Source organism: Carcharodon carcharias, chromosome 4, assembly GCF_017639515.1.
Source record: "Carcharodon carcharias isolate sCarCar2 chromosome 4, sCarCar2.pri, whole genome shotgun sequence".
Taxonomy (NCBI): domain Eukaryota; kingdom Metazoa; phylum Chordata; class Chondrichthyes; order Lamniformes; family Lamnidae; genus Carcharodon; species Carcharodon carcharias.
This window is the reverse complement of record NC_054470.1, coordinates 170,675,911-170,699,787: the sequence shown is the minus strand read 5'-3', so window position 1 is coordinate 170,699,787 and position 23,877 is coordinate 170,675,911. Positions and strand designations below refer to the sequence as shown.

General features: G+C 44.7%; 1 protein-coding gene across 1 annotated transcript in view; it reads right to left on the bottom strand.

The window, feature by feature from the left end:
* The window catches only part of LOC121276810, an 89,449-nt gene that overhangs the window by 1,383 nt on the left and 64,189 nt on the right, over positions 1 to 23,877 (bottom strand). The window contains exons 13-15 of the mRNA XM_041185354.1: positions 21,213 to 21,371; positions 15,434 to 15,557; positions 13,975 to 14,178 (exon numbers count right to left, since the gene is read on the bottom strand). Of these exons, the coding sequence (XP_041041288.1) occupies positions 13,975 to 14,178; positions 15,434 to 15,557; positions 21,213 to 21,371 (487 nt within the window). The remainder of the gene's footprint in view (positions 1 to 13,974; positions 14,179 to 15,433; positions 15,558 to 21,212; positions 21,372 to 23,877) is intronic.

The following is a 23,877-nucleotide window of genomic DNA, read 5'->3' as shown; positions in this document are numbered from 1 at the left end:
AGAATGGTTCTAGGGATGAGACACTTGAGTTATGAGGAAAGATTGGAGAAGTTGGGACTGTTTTCCTTGGAGAGGAGAAGGTTGAGGGGAGATTTGATAGAAGTTTTTAAAATCATGAGGGGCCTGGACAGAGTAGATAGGGAGAAACTGTTCCCGCTCATAAATGGATCGAGAACCAGAAGGCACAATTTTAAAGTGTTTTGCAAAAGAAGCAAATGCGAGGTGAGGAAAAAACTTTTTCACACAGTGAGTAGTTAGGGTTTGGAATGCACTGCCTGGAAGCATGGTGGAGGCAGGTTCAATTGAGGCATTCAAGAGGGCATTGGATGATTATTTAAATAGAAACAATGTGCAGGGTTACGGGGAAAAGGCAGGAGATTGGTACTAAGTTAAAATGCTTAGAGAGCCGGTGCAGACACACTGGGCCAAATGGCCTCCTTCTACACTGTAACAATTCTGTGATTCTGTGGTTCGGCCTCAACTGGTATTACATCCAGTTTTGGACCCAATGCTTTAGAAAGGATGTGAAGGCTTTAGAGACGGTGCAGAAAAGATTCACAAGAACAGTTTTACAGCATGGAAAGAGGCTCTTTGGCCCATCATGTCTGCACCTGTCATCAATCCCTTATCTACTCTTATCCCATTTTCCAGCACTTGGCCTGTATGCTATGGTGTTTCAAGTGTTCATCTAAATACTTCCTATATGTTGTGAGGGCTCCTGCCTCTACCACCCTTTCAGGCAGTGAGTTCCAGATAACCCCACCTTCTATGTGAAAATATTTTTCCTCAAATCCCCTTTAAACCTCCTGCCCCTTACCTTAACTCTATGCCCCCTGGTTATTGACCTCTCCACTAAGGGGAAAAGTTTCTTCCTATCTACCCTATCTATGTCCCTCATAATTTTATACGTCTCAATCAGGTCCCCCCTCAGCCATCTCTGATCTAAGGAAACCAACCCCAGCCTATCCAGTCTCTCTTCATAGCTGAAATTCTCCAGCCCAGGCAACATCCTGATGAATCTCCTCTGCACCGTCTCTAGTGCAATCATGTCCTTCCTTTTGTGTGGCGACCAGAACTGCACACAGTACTCCAGATGTGGCCTAACTAATGCTTTATACAGCTCCAACATAACCTCCCTGCTCTTATATTCAATGCCTCGACTAATAAAGGCAAGTATCTCATATGCCTTCTTAACCACTTTATCTACCTGTCCTGCTGCCTTCAAGGTGCTTTAGACATGCACAGCAAGGTCCCTATGATCCTCTGTACTTCCTAGGGTCCTACCATCCATCGTGTTGGTTGCCTTATTAGTCCACTCAAAATGCATTACCTCATATTTTTCAGGATTAATTTCCATTTGCCACTGTTCTGCCCATCCAACCAGCCTGTCTATATTATCCTGTAGTCTAAGGCTTTCCTCCTCGCTATTTACCACACCACCAATTTTCGTGTCATCTGCAAACTTATTGATCATACCTCCTACATTCATGTCTAGATCATTAATGTACACTACAAACAGCAAGGGACCCAGCACCGAACCTTGCGGTACACTACTGGACACAGCCTTCCAGTCACAAGAACAACCTTTGACTATCACCCTGTGTCTCCTGCCACTAAGTCAATTTTGGATCCAATTTGCCAAATTGCCCTGGATCCCATGGGCTCTTACCTTCTTGACCAGTCTCCCAGGTGAGACCTTGTCAAAAGCCTTACTGGAGTCCATGTAGATTACATCAACTACCCTACCTTCATCTACACACCTAGTCACCTCCTTGAAAGATTCAATCAAATTTGTTAAGGGTGATCTCCCCCTGACAAAGCCATGCTGACTATCCTTGATTAATCCCTGCCTCTCCAAGTGGAGATTAATTCTGTCCCTCAGAATTTTTTTCTAAAAGTTTCCCTTCCACTAATGTTCGACTCATTGGTCTATAATTCCCTGGTTTATCCCTACTACCCTTCTGGAATAATGGTACTGCATTTGTTGTCTCCAGTCCTCTGGCACCTCTCCTGTGGCTAGAGAGGATTTGAAAATTAATGTCAGGGCCCCTGCAATCACCTCCCTTGCCTCCCACAGCAGCCTGGGATACATCTCATCGGCGCCTGGGGATTTATCCACTTTTAAGTCCAGTAAAACCACTAATACCTCCTCTATCTCAATGCTAATTTTTTCAAGTATATCACAATCCCCCTCCCTGATTTCTAAATCTACCTCATCCTTCTCTATAGTGGATACAGATGCAAAGTACTTGTTTAAATCCTCACCTAAATCTTTCAGTTCTTTATTCAGATTGCCACTTTGGTCCCTAATGGGCCATACTCTTTCCCTGGTTATCCTCTTGCCCCTAATATACTTATAAAATGCCTTTGGGTTTTCCTTTGTTTACTGACCAGCAATTTTTCATCTCTCTTTGCTCTCCTAATTTATTTTTTAAGTAACACCCTGCCCTTTCTATACTCTTCTAGGGCTTCCACTGTTTTGAGCCCCTGGTATCTACCGTTTTTTTATTCATTCACAGGATGTGGGCTTCGCTGGCTGGGCCAGCATTTATTGCCCATCCCTCGTTGCCCTTGAGAAAGCTTCCCTTTTTTCCCTCATTCAATCCTGTGCATTTCTCAACATCCAGGGTTCTCTGGATTTGTTGGTCCTACCCTTCACTTTTACAGGAACATGTTGGCCCTGCACTCTCTCCATTTCCTTTTTAAATGACGCCCACTGCTCTGATGTAGATTTTCCAACAAATAGCTGCTTCCAGTCCACTTTGGCCAGATCTTATCATATTAAAATTGGCTTTCCCCCAATTCATAGAAACATAGAAATCAGGAGCAGGAGTAGGCCATTCGGCCCTTTGAACCTGCTCCACCATTCATTATGATCATGGCTGATCATCCAACTCAATAGCCTGCTCCTGCTTTCTCCCCATATCCTTTGATCCCTTTTGCCCCAAGAGCTACATCTAACTCCTTCTTGAACACATACAATGTTTTAGCCTCAACTGTGGTAACAAATTCCACAGGCTCACCATTCTCTGGGTGAAGAAATATTTCCTCATCTCAGTCCTAAATGGTCTACCTCATATCCTTAGACTGTGACCCCTGGTTCTGGACTCCCCCACCATTGGGAACATCCTTCCTGCATCTGCCCTGTCTAGTCCTGTTAGAATTTTATAGGTTTCTATGAGATCCCCCCTCATTCTTCTGAACTCCAGCGAATATAATCCTAACCAACTCAATCTCTCCTCATATGTCAGTCCCCCCATCCCAGGAATCAGTCGGGTAAACCTTCGCTGCACTCTCTCTATAGCAAGTACATCCTTCCTCAGATAAGGAGACCAAACCTGTACACAATATTCCAGGTGTGGTCTCACCAAGGCCCTGTACAATTGCAGCAAGACATCCCTGTTTCTGTACTCAAATCCTATGAAGGCCAACATACTATTTGCCTTCTTTACTGCCTGCTGCACCTGCATGCTTACCTTCAGTGACTGGTGTACAAGGACACCCAGGTCTCATTGCACATTCCCCTCTCAATTTATAGCCCTTCAGATAATAATCTGCCTTCCTGTTTTTGCTACCAAAGTGGAAAACCTCACACTTATCCACATTATACTGCATCTGCCATGCATTTTCCCACTCACTCAGCTTGTCCAAATCACACTGAAGCATCTCTGCATCCTCCTCACAGCTCACCGTCCCACCCAGCTTTGTGTCATCTGCAAATTTGGAGATATTACATTTAGTTCCCTAATCTAAATCATTAATATATATTGTGAATTCAGAACCCTTTTTCTGATCCATCTTTTCCTTTTCCATAGCTACCTTAAATCTTACTGAGTTATGGTTACTATCACCGAAATGCTCCCCACTGACACTTCTACCACTTGCCCGGCTTCATTCCCTAAGATTAGATCCAGCACCGTCCCCTCTCTTGTAGGACTTTCTACATGTTGGCTTAAAAAGCTCCCCTGGATACATTTTAAGAATTCTACCCCTTCTAAGCCTTTTACACTTTATCTATTCCATTTAATATTGGGGAAGTTGAAATCCCCTACTATTATTACCCTATTATTTTTACACTTCTCTGAGATTTGCCTACATATCTGCCCTTCTATCTCTCCCTGACTGTTTGTGGGTCCATAGTACACTCCCGGCCATGTGATTGCCCCCTTTTTTTAGGTTCTACCCATATGGCCTCATTTAAGGAACCTTCTAAGTTATCATCCCTCTTTATTGCAGTAATTGACTCCCAGCTCAATACTGTGACACCACTTCATCATTTACATACCCCCGCCCTGTCTTGCCAGAAGATTCTATTCCCTGTAATATTGAGCTGCCAGTCCTGCCCCTCCCTCAACCATGTCTCCATGATAGCAATGATATCATATACCCATGTGTTAATCAACACCCTCAACTCATCTGCCTTACTTGCAAGACTCCTTGCATTAAAATATATGCCATCTGGCCTTGCCATGCTCCCTTGTGCCTTATACAGTTAAGGCTAAAATGACTATATACGCTCTGCCTTCCAGATTGACTTGGTTTTTCGTCTATACTTGTCTGTGCATCACCCCCTACTATACCTTCACTCCATATCTCATCCCCCTGCCAAATTAGTTTAAACCCCCACCAACAGCACTAGCAAACCCCCATGCAAGGATGTTGGTCCTGTTCCGATGCAACCCATCGGACTTGTACAAGCCCCAACTTCCCCAGAAATGAACCCAGTGATCCAGGAATCTAAAGCCCTCCCTCCAGCACCAACTCTTCAGCCATGCATTCATCTGCTCTATCCGCCTAATCCTATACTCACTGGCACATGGCACCGGGAGTAATCCAGAGATGACAACTTTTGAGGTCTTGCTTTTCAATCTGCTACCTAGCTCCCTAAATTCTTGTTGCAGGACCTCATCCCTCTTTCTACCTATGTCGTTGGTACCAATGTGAACCATGATATCTGACTGTTCACCCTCCCCCTTCAGAATGCCCTGCAGCCGTTCAGTGACATCTATGGCCCTGCCCCAGGGAGGCAACACACCATCCTGGAGTCACGTCTGCGACCATAGAAACACCTGTCTGTACCCCTCACTACTGAGTCTCCTAGCACTATTGCTCTTCTTCTCTTTCTCCTCCCCCCTTGTGCAGCTGGGCTCTGGCTGCACTGCCCAGAGGAACCGTCACTCTCACCGTTTTCCAACACAGAAAATCTGTTCTTGAGTGAGATGTATTCTGGGGCTTTCCTGACTACCTGCCTGCCTCTCTTCTTCTGACTGCTGGTCACCCATTCCCTCTCTGACTGCACTTTCTTAAGCTGTGGGGTGACCACATCTAAAATGTGCTATCCACATAACTCTCAGCCTCACGGACGCATTGCTGTGCCTCCAACCGATGCCGAAGCTCCAAACCCTGATGCTCCAGCTAGTCAAATCGGTGGCACTTCCTGCAGATGTGGTCATCCAGACTACCAGGAGCATCTAGGACTTCCCACATACTGCAGGCCGTGCAACACACAGGACTGAGTGCCCCTGTCATACTTTTAGTTAGAACACTCTTACCCTAGGTTTAAGCCAAGGAGAAAATTATTTAAATTTCTTTCTTTTTAAAAAAGAAAGCTAGAACTCTTACCTTTCCTTAATGCAGCTTCAAAGCGGAGAAAAGCAACTTACCCACTACCTACCATTTAGCTCTCTGCTTTGCGCTGATGTCACTTTTGTCAGCCTTTTCGAATTCTAGCAGGGTTCCTCTTGGGGTTAGCTGCTGCTCCAACTGGCTCCACCTGCGTCTTGACCCTCCGGCTTTTATTGAGAAGCTCCACTGGCGTCATTCACCCCCAAGTTCGCTCTTCTCCCGCTGCTGCTCTGACTGGTTCCAGGGATGAGTAATTTCAGTTAAGTGAATAGATTGGAGAAGCTGGGGCTATTCCCCTTGGAGAAGAGAAGGTTGAGAGTAGATTTGATAGAAGTGTTCAAAATTGCAAGGGGTATGGACAGAGAGGATAGAGAAAAACTGTTTCCATTGGAATGATTGAGAACCAGACGACACTGATTTAAGGTAATAAAACAGAAAATGTTGGAAATATTCAGCAGACCAGGCAGCTTCTGTGGCGGGAGTAACAGTTAATGTTTCAGGTCAATGACCTTTCATCAGAACTAGGAAAAGTTAGATATAATAGGTTTTGCGCAGAGGATGGGTGGGCCAATGATAAAAGGAAGGTCTGTGATAGGAAGGCAGGAAAGATTGACTGACAGAAGAATTAGTCTTCCAGGGTCAAAGGAAATGGTGATGCGGTAAGAAATGAAGCAAAGAAACAACAGATGTTCCTGGAGTAGGTGTGCTGCTGACCAAAAGCAAAAATAAGAGAAAAACCAAAATATGCAAAGAAAAGGAAACAAAATGGGTGGGGGTGAGGGTGGAAGGGGTCAGAATTTATTGTCTGAAATTGTTGAACTCAGTGTTGACTTTGGAAGGCTGTAAAGTGCCAACTCTCTGACACTTCCTCCTACTTCCCCTTGGAGGGGAATACCGAACTGCAAGCTATTGTTACCAGAACAGTAAATGACCTCATCTTATCTAGTGATCTTCACTCCACGGCTTCCAACTCATAGTTCTCTAACCTTGTACAGTTCACTTCTACCTCTTTCCCAAGATCTATATTTACAACTACTTTCAGATGACAGCACATCTGCTCTAGGCACATGTTCTGCTTCTTTGTTTCTTTTCTTGCCCCATCACCATTTCCTTTGACCCGGGAACTCTTCTGTCATTCAATCTCTCCTATCTTCTTATCACAAACCTTTCTTTTGTCCTTTCCCACCCATCCCTTGCTCAAAACCCATAACATCTCTAATTTTTGCCACTGCTGATGAAAGGTCATCAACCTGTAACGTTAACTCTGTTTCTTTCTCTGCAGATGCTGCCTGAGCTACTGAGTATTTTCAACATTTTCTGCTTTATTTCAGATTTCCAGCATCCACAGTTACTTAACAAAAACAGAATTACCTGGAAAAACTCAGCAGGTCTGGCAGCATCGGCGGAGAAGAAAAGAGTTGACGTTTCGAGTCCTCATGACCCTTCAGCAGAACTGGGTGAATCCAAGGAGAGGGGTGAAATATAAGCTGGTTTAAGTTGGGGGGGGCGGTTGGGTGGGGGGAGAGAAGTGGAGGTGGGTGGTGTGGTTGTAGGGACAAGCAAGCAGTGATAGGAGCAGATAATCAAAAGATGTCACAGACAAAAGAACAAAAGAACACAGAGGTGTTGAAGTTGGTGATATTATCTAAACGAATGTGCTAATTAAGAATGGATGGTAGGGCACTCAAGGTATAGCATCAGTGGGGGTGGGGGGGTTGCATAAAAGATTTAAAAATAATGGAAATAGGTGGGAAAAGAAAAATCTAAATAAATTATTGGAAAAAACAAAAGGAAGGGGGAAGAAACAGAAAGGGAGTGGGGATGGAGGAGGGAGTTCAAGATCTAAAGTTGTTGAATTCAATATTCAGTCCAGAAGGCTGTAAAGTGCCTAGTCGGAAGATGAGGTGCTGTTCCTCCAGTTACTTACTGATCCACATCTGCTTACTGATTTAAGGTGGTTGGCAAATAAACAACGGTGACATGAGGAAAATCTTCTTTACTCAGCAAGCAGTTAGGAACTGGAATGCAGTGCCTGAGAGTGCAGTGGTGGCAGATTCAATCATTGATTTCAGAAGAGAATTGAATCATTATCTAAAGAGGAAAAATCTGCAGGGCTATGGGGAAAAGGCTGGAGAATGAGGCCGGGGAATTACTCTTGCAGAGAGCTGGCACAGACATGAAGGGTTGAACAGCCTGGTTCTGTGCTGTAACCATTCAAAGATACGTTATAGATTTTAAGCATACAATTATGGAAGGTGCTGAGAAGAGATTAGGTCTTTACTGGTATGGGTGGCTTGGAAAGGAAGTTAAAGTCAGCTCAGGCTAATTTTGCCATATTTTCCACCAACTTCAGGGACCACTGGTGAAGATTTAAAAAATGACACCTTACAACCCTCTTGACAAAGGATGGTGTGTGAAGCAGAGATGTAGATAAGGGGCAAATGAAAAAAATATTTATAATGAATTAAATTCTACAAGTATCAAAATGTATTCTTTTAATGTCATTATTAAGGAGCTCAGATCCTTCTTCCTGTATTCTTCATTATCTTTGCTCTCTTCTCCTCTTCATATTTCTCCTCCCTGCCAGGCTTATCTCTGACAAGAGGATGGCAGATTGATTGAAATGTATCTAAGTGACCATCTTATCCAGCAATCTTATCCATGGAAGATAACCTCTTTCTATGGGCAAGTGCCAGATCTCCAAGTTATCACCAATGAGATCAGAAAAATAACATGCCCACATTTTGATGCCTTGTGAATCACCACTACCTTAGCCTAGATTATTTATTTTTAAGGCCAACTTAATGTTTGGCAGTTTTAGGGAGTTTTGTTCTCAATCAAGTGAGTCGTTCTACTTACTTGGCTCTGGAAAACCCAGCCAACCAATGCCCTTACAGATAAGGTGGCCCTTGCTGGGCAAGCAACCTACACTGTATGTTAACCTGTGCACTTTTAGCTGGTTAAATTCCAGTGCAAAATTTGCTGTGTCAACATGTCTCCAACCTTTCCAGACCGAGGTAATTGTGGGGAGTGGAAGGGGGCTGGGGGTGGGTGTCCAAGTGGAAAGAGATTATTCGCTCCATGACAGAGAAGTAGAAATAGTACATTTATAGATTTCAAAGATAGCAACTTAGCTTGGAATCATCCATGCCCACTGGAATCGTACGTGTTTGGCAGCATGAGCAGGCAAAATGCTGAGAAGGCCAAAAATCAATTACACGACGTTTGCGATTGTCCGCGCAACCCGTCGATGGTGGACCTCAGTCCCCGCTATCGGACTTCAGGAACCTCATTATAATACATCAGCATATCATTATAAGGCTAGCCAATCGGACCCACCTCCCCTGCTGGATTGGCCGCCCACATTGGTGAGAAAATATGCCAGTGCAGAACACGTCTTGATGAGTGTGACGTGCAGCAGTCTGGCCTTACCTCCAGGGTCTTGCTCATATTGAGGACATTTGAGGAGCAGAAGATGCTGGAGCCCGACAGCAATGGCACATTGGAGGAATGTCTATGGCATGCTGGGTGGATTCTCATGGACATGGCTGTGCTGCAAAACAGCTCACAGAAGTTGGAAATTCACTGTTGATGTTCACAACGGATGATGGTCAAGGGAGTGGGAGAGGAAGGTCTCAGATAAATTGGGAGAGGAAGAGGTGTCGGTGGGGTGAGGTTGGGAGGGAGGAATGAAGGTGTCAGGCGCTGAAGTTGAGAGGGGGGAATGAAGGTGTTGGGGTGGGAGGATTGGGGGGAGGTAGTACGAGGGGAGGAGTGGGCAACAGGGGAGTGGGTAACAGGGGAGAAGATGGCAACAGGGGAGGTAGGTGTAAGGGGGATGGAAAGAGTAAGGGAAGGAGTTTGAAAGGGTTAAGGAGTGCGGAGAAAGGAGGGAGTAAGGGTGGAGGAAGGAGTATGGAGAGTGGAGTCCAGGGGAAGGAAGGAGTGCAGAGAGAGGAAGGAGTAAGGGTGGAGGAAGAAGTAAGGGTGGAGGAAGAGTCAGGAAGGGGAAAGGAGTAAAGCTTGGAGGAAGAAGTGAGGCTGGAGGAAGAGGTAAGGCTAGAGGAAGGACTTGGGGGGGATGGGGAGGATTAAGCGTAGCGGAAGGAATAAAGGTATCTGAAGGTGTCAGAAGGAGGAAGGACTAAGCGGGGGGAAGGCGTGGGGTCTGGGGAGTCGCAAGGACTAAGTGGGGGGAAAAGGGGTTCCATGGGGAAAGGGATTCTGGGGCAGGGGGAAGGGGTCCTGAAGAGGCAAGGTGTTCAGAGGCAGGGAGGAGGGGTCCAGAGGGGGCGATATCCAGGTAAACGTGCATGGGAGGGGTATAGTGGGTCCATGGCTGCCTCCTGGGGAGCGAATTGAGGGTGGGTGTGGTATGAGGGAATGGTGAGAATGACCGAGGGCAGAGTGAGGCGGTAGGATGGGAGGGTGAGAACTCAAAGGTAGTAGTAGTAGCAGGGAAGGCAAGGGTGGTTCGTGGGGACTCGAAGGCATGGACCCTGGGGGTGGGAAGGAGGAAGTTGGGGAGGTGAATGTGGGTGGGGATAGGATTTTTGGGAAGGAAGGGAATGTGCACCTTCACCTGGACATCCTTGAAGGAAAAGGGTTGTAGCAGGTAGGTCACGGAGAGGAGGTGGAAGGTGATGCCGGGGGGGATGGACAGTGATGGGGGAAAGGAAACGGGTGACTGGGGAGGGTAAAGGATGGGGGAGCGAAAGTAAAACTGAATTAGCATCATGCTGTCCAAATCAAAAGTGAAACGGGAGTAATGGTAGGTGAGATCAGATGCTGCATGGGAGTGTGAACTGTGGATGGGTGGAGATGCAGGTCAACTCAGATGGACAACTGAAAGTGAACCCCAGAAGGCAGCATTGAAAATGCTCAGGACAGTGAGGTGCGTGTGAAATGGGAAGGATCTGTGTGCGCGGGAGAGTGCTTGCACGAGGCTCTGAAAGGCCCTGCTACACACACACACACTTCTCCCTCCAGAATTACTCATGGGCCAGCTGCTCCCTCTGCGGTGACAGAGGAAGATGTTGAGGGACTCACAGGCAAAGGTGGCTCGGAAGGAGAGAGCAGCCTCTGAGATTCCTGAGTGGATATCCCAGGGGTCTCCCGCTGCCACTCCTCCTCTCTTCAGGTGCCCAAGAGCCCTGGCCTGACTTGTTGAGGGGAAGGAGCACCTGGAGGGACGTCGAGGTGCCTCGTTTCCCTCTTGCGTTGCCATTGCAGGAACTCACCATTGCTCCTGTGATGGAGTGCAGGTCTGCGCGCATCTCCGCATTCTGCTGGACGAGGGTCTCCATCCTCCTCATTAGACCTCCATATGCGCAAATGTGGGCACCACTTCATCAGAAAGCCTTCTGCTGACATTCCACACTGAGTTGGAAGGCCTAATCCAGAGGCTCATCATCTGATTCAGACCTCACAGGTGCCTCTTCCCAGAAGTCCTCGGAGTGCTGGGGAGCTCGGCTGAACCTGCCTCCTCGTGCAGCAGACACATGTCCATGCAGTGACCAGCAGATTGTGAACCTGAGCCTGCTCTAGATCTAGGTCCCACCGCTGGTGGAGGGTGTGGGTAAGGACTGTGACAGATCTTCCAGGCTGCTTATTTCCAGCTCTTCAATGGAGGCGTCCTCTTGGCTGGAGGTGAGGATGTGGATGGAGCTGAGGGACTGGCTGGCTAAGGGTGTCGGTCGTTTGGCAGAGCTCTTTGTGAACCAAAGTAGAGATAAGCAGTGCATGGCAGCAGAGTCAAAAGCAGGAGGGAGAGCACTCACAGTTGCAATGAGAGAGGGCTGATGCAGTGCAGATCCTCAAGTGAGTGTTCACCGCTGACCTCACTGTCACCGCAGGCAGGGTCCATATCCTCATCAGTCAGTGTGATGGCATGCTCCTCAAAGTGAGTGAGGGGCCTAATGTGGGCCACTCAAACCCCGATCTGGGACCTCTCCCTGCTGATGTGAGCAGGCTTCTCCCGCAAGAAAACAGAGGATAGAGTAAGAAGGACACATGACACTGCACGGAGTGTTTGTGTGGTGAACGGGACCATGGACAGGATGAGGACACAAGCTCTAGAGGATATGAGTCTGAGGAAGATGTGAGGGTGTGTATGAGAATTAGTGGTGTTGTTCCTTGAAGTGCGCAATTCCTGTGGATGTGTGATGTGTTTGTGAGTGTGTGAGTTGAGAGTGAGAGAAGAGTGACTCACGCTGGCGGAACGGATGACACCATTCATCCTGTAGTGGCCCTGGGTGGTTGTCCTCTTTTGCAGGGCATTGGGGCTGACCACCACTGCCATTGCCTCCCATGCTGGATTGGTGATACCGCTGCCCCTCCTGCGGCCAGAGCAGGGGTAGAGGACATCACAGCAAGCCTCCGCAGCATCCAAAAGGCACTCCAAGGATGCATCACTAACCCGGCACTGCAGTCTTTTTGCCTTTCGGGGCCATGTCTTCCGGGCAGCAGTTGTGGGCTGGAAGCACTGCGAGGTGTACGCGCGGCTAGATTTTAAATAAGCCGCTTGTCATGATAAAGCAGTGAGGTGATGGCGTGGCGGGTGAATAAGAGCCTTACCGCCATGGAAACGGCATGTTTCCCTGGAATGCATAATTAATGCTGTGAGCTTGGGACAAAATAGTGTGAAAATCTGGCATTGTGGCCAGCAGGCAAAACGTCGTTTTACCTGCCCGATACCGCACTTAGTGCAAATATGGGATCATTCCGCCCAGTGGGTTCGTTTCTGCACGGGTCAGACATTCAACTCACCAGAAAATGTGGAAGAAAAGGTAAGAATATCTGAACATAAGAAATGGAGCAGTAGTAGGCCATTCGGTCACTCGATCCTGCTCCGCCAGTTAATAAGATCATGGCTGATCTGGCTGTGGCCTTAATTTCACCTTCCTGCCTGTCCCCCATAACCTTTGACTCCCTTGTCAATCAAAAACTGTCTAACTCAGCCTTGAATATGTTCAATGACCCAGCCTCCACTGCTTGCTGTTGGGGGGGACGTTGGAAAGACTAACAATCCTCTGAGAGATAAATTCCTCCTCATCACCATCTTAAATAGGAGACCCCTTATTTTTAAACTGTGGCCCCTAGCTCTAGATTTCCCCATGAGGGAAAACGTCCTCTCACCATCAATCTGGTCAAGCCCCCTCAGAATCTTATAAGTTTCAGTAAGATCACCTCTCATTCTTCTAAACTCCAATGAGTAAAGGTCCAACCTGCCAATTTTTCCGCGTAAGACAATCCCTTCTTCCCAGGAATCAGTCTTGTGAATCTTCTCTGAAATACATCTAATGCATGTATGTCCCTCCTTAAGTAAGGTGACCAAAACTGGACACAGTACTCTAGCTCATCAATGTCCTATATAGCTGTAGCAAGACTTACCTACTTATATGCTCTGTCCCCCTTGGATTGAAGACTAACCCTCCATTTGCCTTCTTAATTACTTGCTGTACCTGCATGCTGACTTTCTGTGAGAATTTCAGAAATTCTGACCTTCAACAAGCTTTTGATTGTTTATAATCATAGTCATAGAAATGATTCGGATATCTCAGTTCACCACTTGACCAGGTAAACCTGGCCAGTACTGCTGGCAGCTGTGTGTCATGAACAGGATACGTGCAACTGATCACGGCAATCAGAAAAATATTTCTGAGCAATTACTACTGGTGTACAATGCAGCCCTTCATGACAAGGAGTTAGCAACCAAGGATTAAAATCTCTGTTGACCCTCAATGTAGTTGCTGAATACTTTCAAGGACAACATGCCTGTCACTTTTCTGTGGAAAGGGAGCATCACTTTTATAAGACATAGAATATTTCTTGGATTACAGCATTCATAAGATTGAACATTGTCAAAATTGACATACACACACTGTACAAACCCATCTCGTGACTAGAAAGATGCCCAGCTGTCCTCTGAGAAGACTTTGTGTGTCCAACAGGGTAAGCCATCTTGCACCCATTATATGTAGGAATCTATTCACTTTTCCAGCTATCAGCTAGGACAATGCATCACCCGAATATTTATCTTAACAAAAAATGTAGTAATATATTAAAAGTGCATTCAACACACTGTCAGAAAAGCACCAAGTTTGTAATCAAACTTTGGAAACTCTATCCGGTTTAAGGTGAATTGTGCTGCATTGATATTTGGCACCACAAACGCCAGACTACAAATTGATGACAGATAACCTTTCAGTTATTTTTATTGAGTTATAAACATTGAATGATATGAGAGATCTAAACATAGACACATTCCCAAACATGTCCAGATTGATTTGTGGAAACTGTACAGTAAGGTCAATTAGACAATCTTCGTTGCTTAGCAGAGTTTATTACCTTTAGTGTTGCCTGATTCTCCTCCACGGACATGGAAACAATGAAATAGACATTTTTTGGTAGTTCTCTTGGAAACCAGGAAAGGTTCCAAGCATTGTGGTCATCAGAAAATTCCTCCAAGCCATCCAAAGTGATCAAGAGAGGCTCATCTTCAGTGGCAAACTCCAGCAGCGATGTAAACTCATTTAACAACCCTGAGAAATCCTACAATCGAAGAGCAGGATTATTATTTTTCTCTGTGGAACTGAAGGTGTTTGGTAGATCTATAGACAGTTTGATATCATTGTTTATTAGATCCATGGCTATATTCTATGAACTGAATTTTCAGGCCATCTACCTGGTGAAAACGGACTAAATGAAGTGTTAAAACGTACTAACTCATTACCACCATCATGGTGGCCATTTACTATTTTTTTGGGGTCCTCTGAGTAGTCCAAGCTGCTGCCTGAAGAGAGTGGCCTGCTCAATAAAACTTTCTCATCCAGGTCCCATGTTATCAATATGACCCCAGAGCTATTTTGGGACTGATTTGGCCCGACTGTGCAGCAGCATCAAGTAGCAGTCCAGGTCAAGAGGTCCCAAAAGGTGAATACTTCTTCATTATTGTGGGGCTTGAGGAACACTTGTGTTGCTCCCCTCACTACCATCCCTGACGCTGCACCACCACCCCCCCTCCCACCCCACCCACAACTCCCCCCCTGCTTCACACCCCATCCCCAAAATCCTAATGTGGAACTCTTCTGTTCTGAATTTTCCCTTCTCTTAATTGGGGCTCCCTTGTAGAACTGACCCTTGTCTAACTCAGATGCCAGCCGAGACTCCACTCAAGTGACAGCCATATGCTGACTCATTCTTCAGGGCAATGCCTTGACCAATCAGGATCAAGCTGCCTGGTTTAAATTTCAAACAATGCCTGGCAGTTAACTGTTAGTCACCATCACTAGTGCATTCTCCATGGCAATGCCACTTGCCAACCAAGCAGCACTCTCTTCACATGCAATATAAATTATTGTTTTCCCCTTATACTGATATTTGTGTGACGTGGCCTGGTGAATGCAAGACGAAAAGCTTTAACATGTCTTTTTTTTCAGCAATAAATTGAAAAGAAAATGCAATATTCATATTTTTAGTAACTGGATTATAAAACATCTACACACAATATTGTTACAGCATTCAACTATAAGGTTAGATGTTAGACAGCTATAATTTAGCAGGAGGTCATTTTCTGTAGCATATAGAGGTCGTTTTCACCTTCATGTCCTGGGCGGTAATCTAACAAGGCAGGTTAACAACCCGGTGTAGTACCGGCTCAATTTCCATCCCACTGGAATCAATAGGATGAAAACTGAACCATTTCTAAAATAATCAGGGGATCTGCTCCTCTACATTATTGACCAGGCATTGAAGGTGAAAATTATACCTATATAAATGTAAGGCATTTTATATCTAATTATAATACCTCTGAGAAAAGCATTGCTTTATTGTATATCTCAGCAAGTTGGAAGCACAGGCTCCGAAGAAGCAAGCGAATATTTCGGGTTTCTCCAGTGATGCCAATGAAACGGATCATTTTCCGCAGGTCTCTGAGGAAAGAAGAAAACTTGTAAGTTTTAAAGCTGCTGCACATTGCAGCATAACAGGAAAGAAAGAGGTGTTCCAGGCTGCCAGATTTCAATGTGTTTTCTTTGTACCAAGAAGGGATGTTCACTGATGATTGCACAATGTTCAGCACCATTCTCAACTCCTCAGCTATTGAAGCAGTCCATGCCCAAATGCTGCAAGACCTGGACAACATTCAGGCTTGGGCTCATAAGTGGCAAGTAACAACTGCACCACAAAAGTGCCAGACAATGACCATCTCAAACAAGAGAGAATTGAACCATCACCCCTTGATGTTCAATGGCATTACCATTGCTGAATCCCTCACTATCAACATCCTGGAAGTTACTCATTGACCACAAACTGAACTGGACCAGCCATCTAAATACTGTGGCTACAAGAGCAGATCAGAGGCTAGGAATTCTGTGGAGAGTAACAAACCTCCTGACTCCCCAAAGCCTGCCCAGCATCTCCAAGGCACAAGCCAGGGGTGCGATGGAATACTCTCCACTTGCCTGGATGAGTGCAGCTTCAACAACACTCAAGAAGCTTGACACCGTCCACTGGTATTTTGACCCACTGTCGCTGGGTCAAAAGCCTAGATCTCCCTTCCTAACATACTATGGGTATACCTACACCACATGGACTGCAGAGGTTAAAGAAGGCAGCTCACCACCACCTTCTCAAGGGCAACTGGGGATGAGCAATAAATGCTGGCCCAGCCAGCAAAGCCCACATCCCATGAATGAATAAAGAAAAAAGGACAGAGCAGCCCACTTGGTTCCACAAACATTCACTCCCTCCACCATCGACGTACTGTGGCAGCAGTGTGTACCACCTACAAGATGCACTGCAGGAACTCACCAAGCACCTTCAACAGCACCTTTCAAACCCACGATCTCTACCACCTAGAAGGACAAGGGCAGCAGTTGCATAGAAACAACACCACTTGTAAGTTCCCCTCCAAACCACACACCATCCTGACAGGGAACTATATTTCCATTGCTTTACTGTTGCTGGGCCAAAATTTGGAACTCCTTCCCTAACAGCATGGGCGTACCTATAGCACATGGACTGCAGTGGCTCAAGAGATGTAAAAATGCTGGCCTAGCCAGCGACACCCACATCCCAAGAAAGAATTTTTGAAAAAAGTATTCTCACCATAAAATTTCACTGCAAGCATTGTATTAACCAGTACAGGGGTTTACTCTTAAGCAACTTCTAAGAATATGCTGCGAAACAGGGTTCGTATATGCTTTGGAATAAATAAAACTGTATGATTAGGAGACTGCTACTGTCAGTTTGGTGCTCTTTTAACTCCAGTTAGAATATTTCACTATTGCCAGCTACCTAAAATAGTGAACAGAGAAAGACAAGCTCATTTCCACTATACCAAGTAGACTTGGACATACACACATACATCTGAACATACATCAGTGTGAATTAGGAGAGGGAGTGGGCCATTCCACCCCTCAAGTCTGCTCACGGCTAATCTGATTGTGGCCTCAACTTGGTTTTCCTGCCTACCCCCATCACTCTTTGACTCTCTTATTAGTCAAGTGTCTAGCTAGCTCTGCCTTAAATATACCCAATAATCCTGCCTCCGCCGGTCTCCAGGAAAGAGTGTTCCACAGGCTCATGACCCTTTGAGAAAAAAAAAGTTCTCCTCACCTCTGTCTTAAATGGGAGACCCCTTATTTTTAAACTTTGTTCCCCAATTCTAGCCTCTCCCACAAGGGGAAACATCCTTTTAACATCCACCCTGTCAAGTCTCCTAAGCATCTTATATATTTCAATAAGATCACCTCTAATTCTTCTAAACTCCAAAAGATACAGGCCCAACCTGTCCAATCTTTCCTCATAGGCTAGCACCCCCATCCCAAGAATCAGTCAAGTGAACCTTCTCTGGAATGCTTCTAATATGATTATGGCCTTTCTTAAATAAGGAGACCAAACCTGTACAGAGTACTCTAGATTTGGTCTTACCAATGCCTTGTAAAACTATAGCAAAACATTCCTACTTTTATACTCCATTCCCCTTGCAATGAACGTTAACATTCCATTTGCCTTCTTAATCATTTGCTGTACCTGCATAATAACTTTTTGTGATTCATGTAGTAGGACACCCAGATTCCTCTGTACTGCAGAGTTCTGCAATCTCTCTCCATTTAAATAATATGCTGCTTTTCTATTCTTCCTGCCAAAGTGGACAAGTTCACATTTTCCCACATTATATGCCATCTGCCAAATTTTTGCCCACTTACTTAAACTATCTATATCCCTTTGTAGACTCCTTATAGCCTCTTCACAACTTATTGTCCTACCTATCTTTGTGTCATAATAGCCTTTATTTAAGTTTAATACACAAGACTTAGGCCACTCTCCTCTCCCCTAAACTGTATGTGAAATTCAATCATGTTACAATCACTGCTACCTAGGGACACCTTAACTATGAGGTCATTAATTAATTCTGTCTCATTGCACATTGCCAGATCTAGAATAGCCTGCTCTCTGGCTGTTTATATCCCCACTCTGCTCTCACTGACTCTGGGAAGTCCCGCTCTCTGTAGCCACTGTTTATAGCCCCGTTGCTTTCACTGACTCTCTGAGTAACAAACCAGCCTGGGAATAAACTTCACTAAATGGAAAGCCAGTGTTGTAAATGCTAAGCTACCAGTAGGCTAGCTGCTAGCAGTATTTGCATGTACCAATAAATTATCATCTGAACCTTAATTCAGATCAATCAATTACTGTGGCATGTAGACTCAGCCCACAAAAATCATTTAAAAACAATTTAGATTGTGTACTGAGATAGGCATCTATGCAGTTTAAAAGGCCTTGACTCTTTAATGGAAGTAATGCTGATGAGAATGTCAATTCTCCCAAAAATACCTGAACAAGTTTAGAGCCTCTGCAATAAGTTTGATTATTTCTATCTGGAAGGTGAGCATCCCTTCTTTCAATTCCCAGAGGACTGGAAAATTGCTAATGTAACCCCCCTGTTTAAGAAGGAAGTGAGACAAAAGACAGGAAATTACAGGCCGATTAGCTTGACGTCAGTCATTGGTAAGATTTTAGAGTCCATTATTAAGGATGAGATTTCAGAATACTTGGAAATGCATTGTAAAATAGGGCACAGTCAGCATGGTTTAATCAAGGGGAGGTCATGCCTGACAAATCTGTTAGAATTCTTTGAGGAGGTAACGAGTAGGTTACACAAAGGAAAGCCAATGGATGTTATCTACTTGGACTTCCAGAAGGCCTTTGACAAGGTGTCGCACAGGAGGCTGCTCAGTAAGATAAAAGCCCATGGTGTAAGAGGCATGGTATTAGCATGGATAGAAGATTGGCTGTCTGGCAGGAGGCAGAGAGTGGGGATAAGGGGGTCCTTCTCAGGATGGCGGCCAGTGACTAGTGGAGTTCCGCAGGGGTCAGTGTTGGGACCACAACTTTTCACTTTATACATTAAAGATCTAGATGAAGGAACTGAGGGCATCCTGGCTAAGTTTGCAGATGATAAAAAGATAGGTGGAGGGACAGGTAGTATTGAGGAGGCGGAGAAGTTGCAGAAGGATTTGGACAGGTTAGGAGAATGGGCAAACAAGTGGTAGATGGAATACAACGTGGGGAAGTGTGAGGTCATGCACTTTGGTAGGAAGAATAGAGGCATGGACTATTTTCTAAATGGGGAGAGAATTCAGAAATCTGGAGTGCAAAGGGACTTGGGAGTCCTAGTCCAGGATTCTCTTAAGGTTAACTTGCAGGTAGTTCGGAAGGCAAATGCAATGTTGGCATTTATTTCGAGAGGACTAGAATATAAAAGCTGGGATGTGCTGCTGAGGCTTTATAAGGCTCTGGTCAGACCACATTTAGAATATTGTGAGCAACTTTGGGCCCCATTTCTCAGGAAGGATGTGCTGGCCCTGGAGAGCGTCCAGAGGAGGTTCACGAGAATGATCCCAGGAATGAAAGGCTTCACATATGAGGAACGTTTGAGGACTCTGGGTCTATACTCGATGGAATTTAGAAGGATGAGGGGGGATCTGATTGAAACTTACAGAATACTGAAAGGCCTGGATAGAGTGGACGTGGGGAAGATGTTTCCATTAGTAGGAGACAAGGACCCGAGGGCACAGCCTCAGAGTAAAGGGAAGACCTTTTAGAACAGAGATGAGGAGAAACTTCTTTAGCCAGAGAGTGGTGAATCTATGGAATTCATTGTCACAGAAGGCTGTGGAGGCCAGGTCATTGAGTGTATTTAAGACCGAGATAGATAGGTTCTTGACTGGTAAAGGGATCAAAGGTTACAGGGAGAAGGCGGGAGAATGGGGTTGATAAACTTATCAGCCTTGATTGAATGGCGGAGCAGACTCGATGGGCCGAATGGCCTAATTTCTGCTCCTATGTCTTATGGTCTAATTCCTTGCTTTCTTTCTCTTGGCTGATGTTAACTAATGTATTAAGTTTCCTTTCCAATTATTTTAGTCGTGATGTTAATTCACTTAAGCAGGTTTCAGATGTTGACTTTTATAAGTGTAAATTCAGGTCTTGACTTTCATTAGTCACCTCAATCGCTTCCATAGTGATTTTTTAATCATTAGAAATAAGCAAGCTAAAATCTACTTGCTGTGTTTATATGAACTTGTCCTAACCAGCTTAACCATGTCTTTTTGTTTTGTTTGTACAGTATTATGGCTCAATTTACACAGGACATAAATCATTGTTGACCTACCAATAGACATTCATTAGTTCAAAGCTATCTTAAGCACTTCATGCAAACATGTTTTCACTTAAACATAATTTGTAACCATAGACATGAAAATCCTTGAAGCTGATTGCTTTCAAAGCAAAGCATTGAATAAATCATTTACAATGTTTTATATCAATTCCCCTTTGCCTATTATATCTGAATCTGGGTTTGGAGTAAAGTAGTCTTGATATTCTACTTGACAGGGGATGCACTGAACAATTTTGAATTGTTTTAGCAGTTGGTATTCCAACTAGGGAACTGAAACTATCTTAGAATATCATAATATCCCAACTGTTCACTGAAAGGCAGTCCTGAAACTAAATATTGTCATCATTAGGTTGGCAATGCACTAAACTACCTGATTGCCCTAATGGACTGTTGCCCAATGTTGATTGAAGGGACATGGGGCAAAGGCAAGGACATGGACTGAGGCTGCAGATCAGCCATGGTATCAATGAGTGGCAGAACAGGGGCAAGGCTTTTTTTAAATTCATTCACAGGATATGGGCTTCACTGGCAGGGCCAGCATTTATTGCACATCCCTAGTTGCCCTTGAGAAGGTGGTGGTGAGCTGCCTTCTTGAACCATTGCAGTCCATGTGCTGTAGGTCTGCCCACAGTGCTGTTTGGAAGGGAGATCCAGGATTTTGACCCAGCGACAGTGAAGGAACAGCGATATATTTCCAAGTCAGGATGGTGAGTGACTTGGAGGGGAACTTGCAGATGGTGGTGTTCCCATCTATCTACTGCCCTCGTCCTTCTAGTGGTCGTGGGTTTGGGAGATATCTAAAGGCTCAAGGGTCTAAATGGCCTATTCTTGTTCCCTTATTCATATGATTTTTTTCTATTGCAAATGAGCTAATATGACAAATTAAAGATCAGACCCTTACCCTGAGATCCAATCAGAAGCTAGCAAGGATGCCTTGGCCATGAGAGCACTCTTGCCACATCCCACCTCTCCGAGAAGGACAATCGGTTTTTGCTTCGAATGCTGTAGACATTCCTTCAAGTTGAGCAAAAAAGCTTCTCTTCCAATGAAAAATGCAGCTCTTTTGATTAATGATAAGAAATTTCCAATTACAACAGCAGTGATCCCAAAAGATTTTATGCAGAAAGCTCTTATACTCCCCAGAATCTTCAACGAAACATTTTGACTGTTGCACATTCATTCATCAATCAACAAATTTGTACTGAGTTTGTAATGTTTTTCATTGAAATAGCAGTGCAAGATATGCAGTGTTGATATAATTAATAAAATTAATTACAACCACATTTCTTTTATTATTCATTCTTGGCATATTGGTATCGCTGACTAGACCAGCATTTATTGCCCATCACTAACTGCCCTTGAGAAGGTGGTGGTGAGCTGCCTTCTTAAAATGCTGCAGTGCATGTGATGTAGAAACACCCACAGTACTGTTAGGGAGGGAGTTGCAGGATTTTGACCCAGTAACAGTGAGGAATGACAAGATAGTTCCAAGGTGTGTGATGGTGTGTGACTTGGAGGGGAACTTGAAGGTGGCGGTGTTCCCATGCATCTGCTGCTCTTGTCCTTCTAGATGGCAATGTTTGTGGGTTTGGAAGGTGCTGATGAAGGAACCTTGGTGAGTGGCTGCTGTGCATCTTGTAGGTAGTACACACTGCTGCCACTGTGCGTTGGTGATGGAGGGAGTGAAAGAGTGTGGGGTTTTCAAAGTGTGGGGTTTCTTTATCAGTAAAGAGCAACATGTACATGTATTTTAAAACTTATTAGCTACATAATATGGTATAATCTATAAATTTGCAATTATTGTTCAATGTGAACAACATCATATACAACTGCATGCTGCACACTGTTGTGAATGTAAACCACACCTAGAATACTGTGAACAATTTTAGTGTCCTTATCTAAGGAAAGATATACTGGTATTGGAGGCAGTCCACAGAAGGTTCACTAGGTTGATCCCGGAGATGGAGGGATTTTCTTCTGAGGAGAGGTTGAGTAGGTTGGGCCTGTACTCATTGGAGTTTAGAAGAATGAGAGGTGACCTTATTGAAACATATAAGATTCTTAGGGGGCTTGACAGGGTAGATGCTGAGAGGTTGTTTCCCCTTGTGGGAGAGTCTAAGACCAGAGGGTATAATCTCAGAGTAAGGGGATGCCCATTTAAAACAGAGATGAGGAGGAATTTCTTCTCTCAGATGGTAGTCAATCTGTGGAATTCTTTACCGCAGAGGGCTGTAGAGGCTGGGCTGTTAAGTATATTCAAGGCTGAGATGGACTGATTTTTAATCAGTAAAGGAATCAAGGGTTATGGGGAAAAGGCAGGAAAGTGGAGTTGAGGTTTATCAGATCAGCCATGATCTCATTGAATGGCGGAGCAGACTCAATGGGCCAAATAGCTTACTTCTGCTTCTACATCTTATTATGGTCTTATGGATTGACATTCATTGAAATGTGCACAAAAACCCAACACAAACATAATTTAAATATTAGCTCCTACAACCACTGATGTCTGAGTCTATAGTCAAAACAACAGATACATGGACATGATTCTGAGACTGCCACCACCTCTCATCTCATGCCTCAAAGAGGTTTGCCTTTATAATTTATGATATCATCTGGACTCCATTGAAGGTTTTAGACTAATAGCTCACAATATCCACGAAGGTGCAACGTGATTAAAGTTGATATAACTACCCTCTGAAAGATGCATTGCAAAATTAGACCGAACTCGAATAAAACTAGATTAAAAACAGGAAAATCTGGAAAATTGTTGGTCAGTTTGTGGTGCGAGGGTCAGTTCCAGGAAATTAGATATAATGAAGAAAGAACATTCTATCTTTTATTTTTTCTGATCAGCTCACTTATAGTTAACTTTCCACCTCGAATGTTTCAATTAAAAATCATTAGCCCAAGTTTTTGTCATGTGGTATGTTTAAATATTCAAGGGAGTGGGTCAGGCAGAATATAGATACATAGGCCCTGATATTTATGGGAAGGCATGGAGGGGGCAACCAGGAAACCCTGAAATTAGGAGAACGTGGAGCTCCTTCCGAATTTAACAGCAGGACCTCACGTGAATTTTCTTTTACATTTTTTGGCAAGCAACTGGCCAGATTGAGAGGCTAAAAACAAAAAAACTGCGGATGCTGGAAATCCAAAACAAAAACAGAATTACCTGGAAAAACTCAGCAGGTCTGGCAGCATCGGCGGAGAAGAAAAGAGTTAAAGTTCTGTCAAGTTCTGTCGAAGGGTCATGAGGACTCGAAACGTCAACTCTTTTCTTCTCCGCCGATGCTGTCAGACCTGCTGAGTTTTTCCAGATTGAGAGGCTGGCTGGCTGACTGGTTGGTGGCCGAGAAGGCCTGTGCTAGAAGGGCATAGACTGGGAGCAAAGGAAGGAGTTTGGGGCTGGGGGGGTAATTGTGATGGTGGGGGAGGGGTTTGCATGGGGGGGAAAGGGTTCAGCCTGGAAAACGGGCAGAATCGGACTGTAAAATGGGAGGCTGATTGCAGCAAGTTAGTTTGGTGGGCCTGCTCATCCTCGCCCTCAAACAGCGCTAGCTGGACCC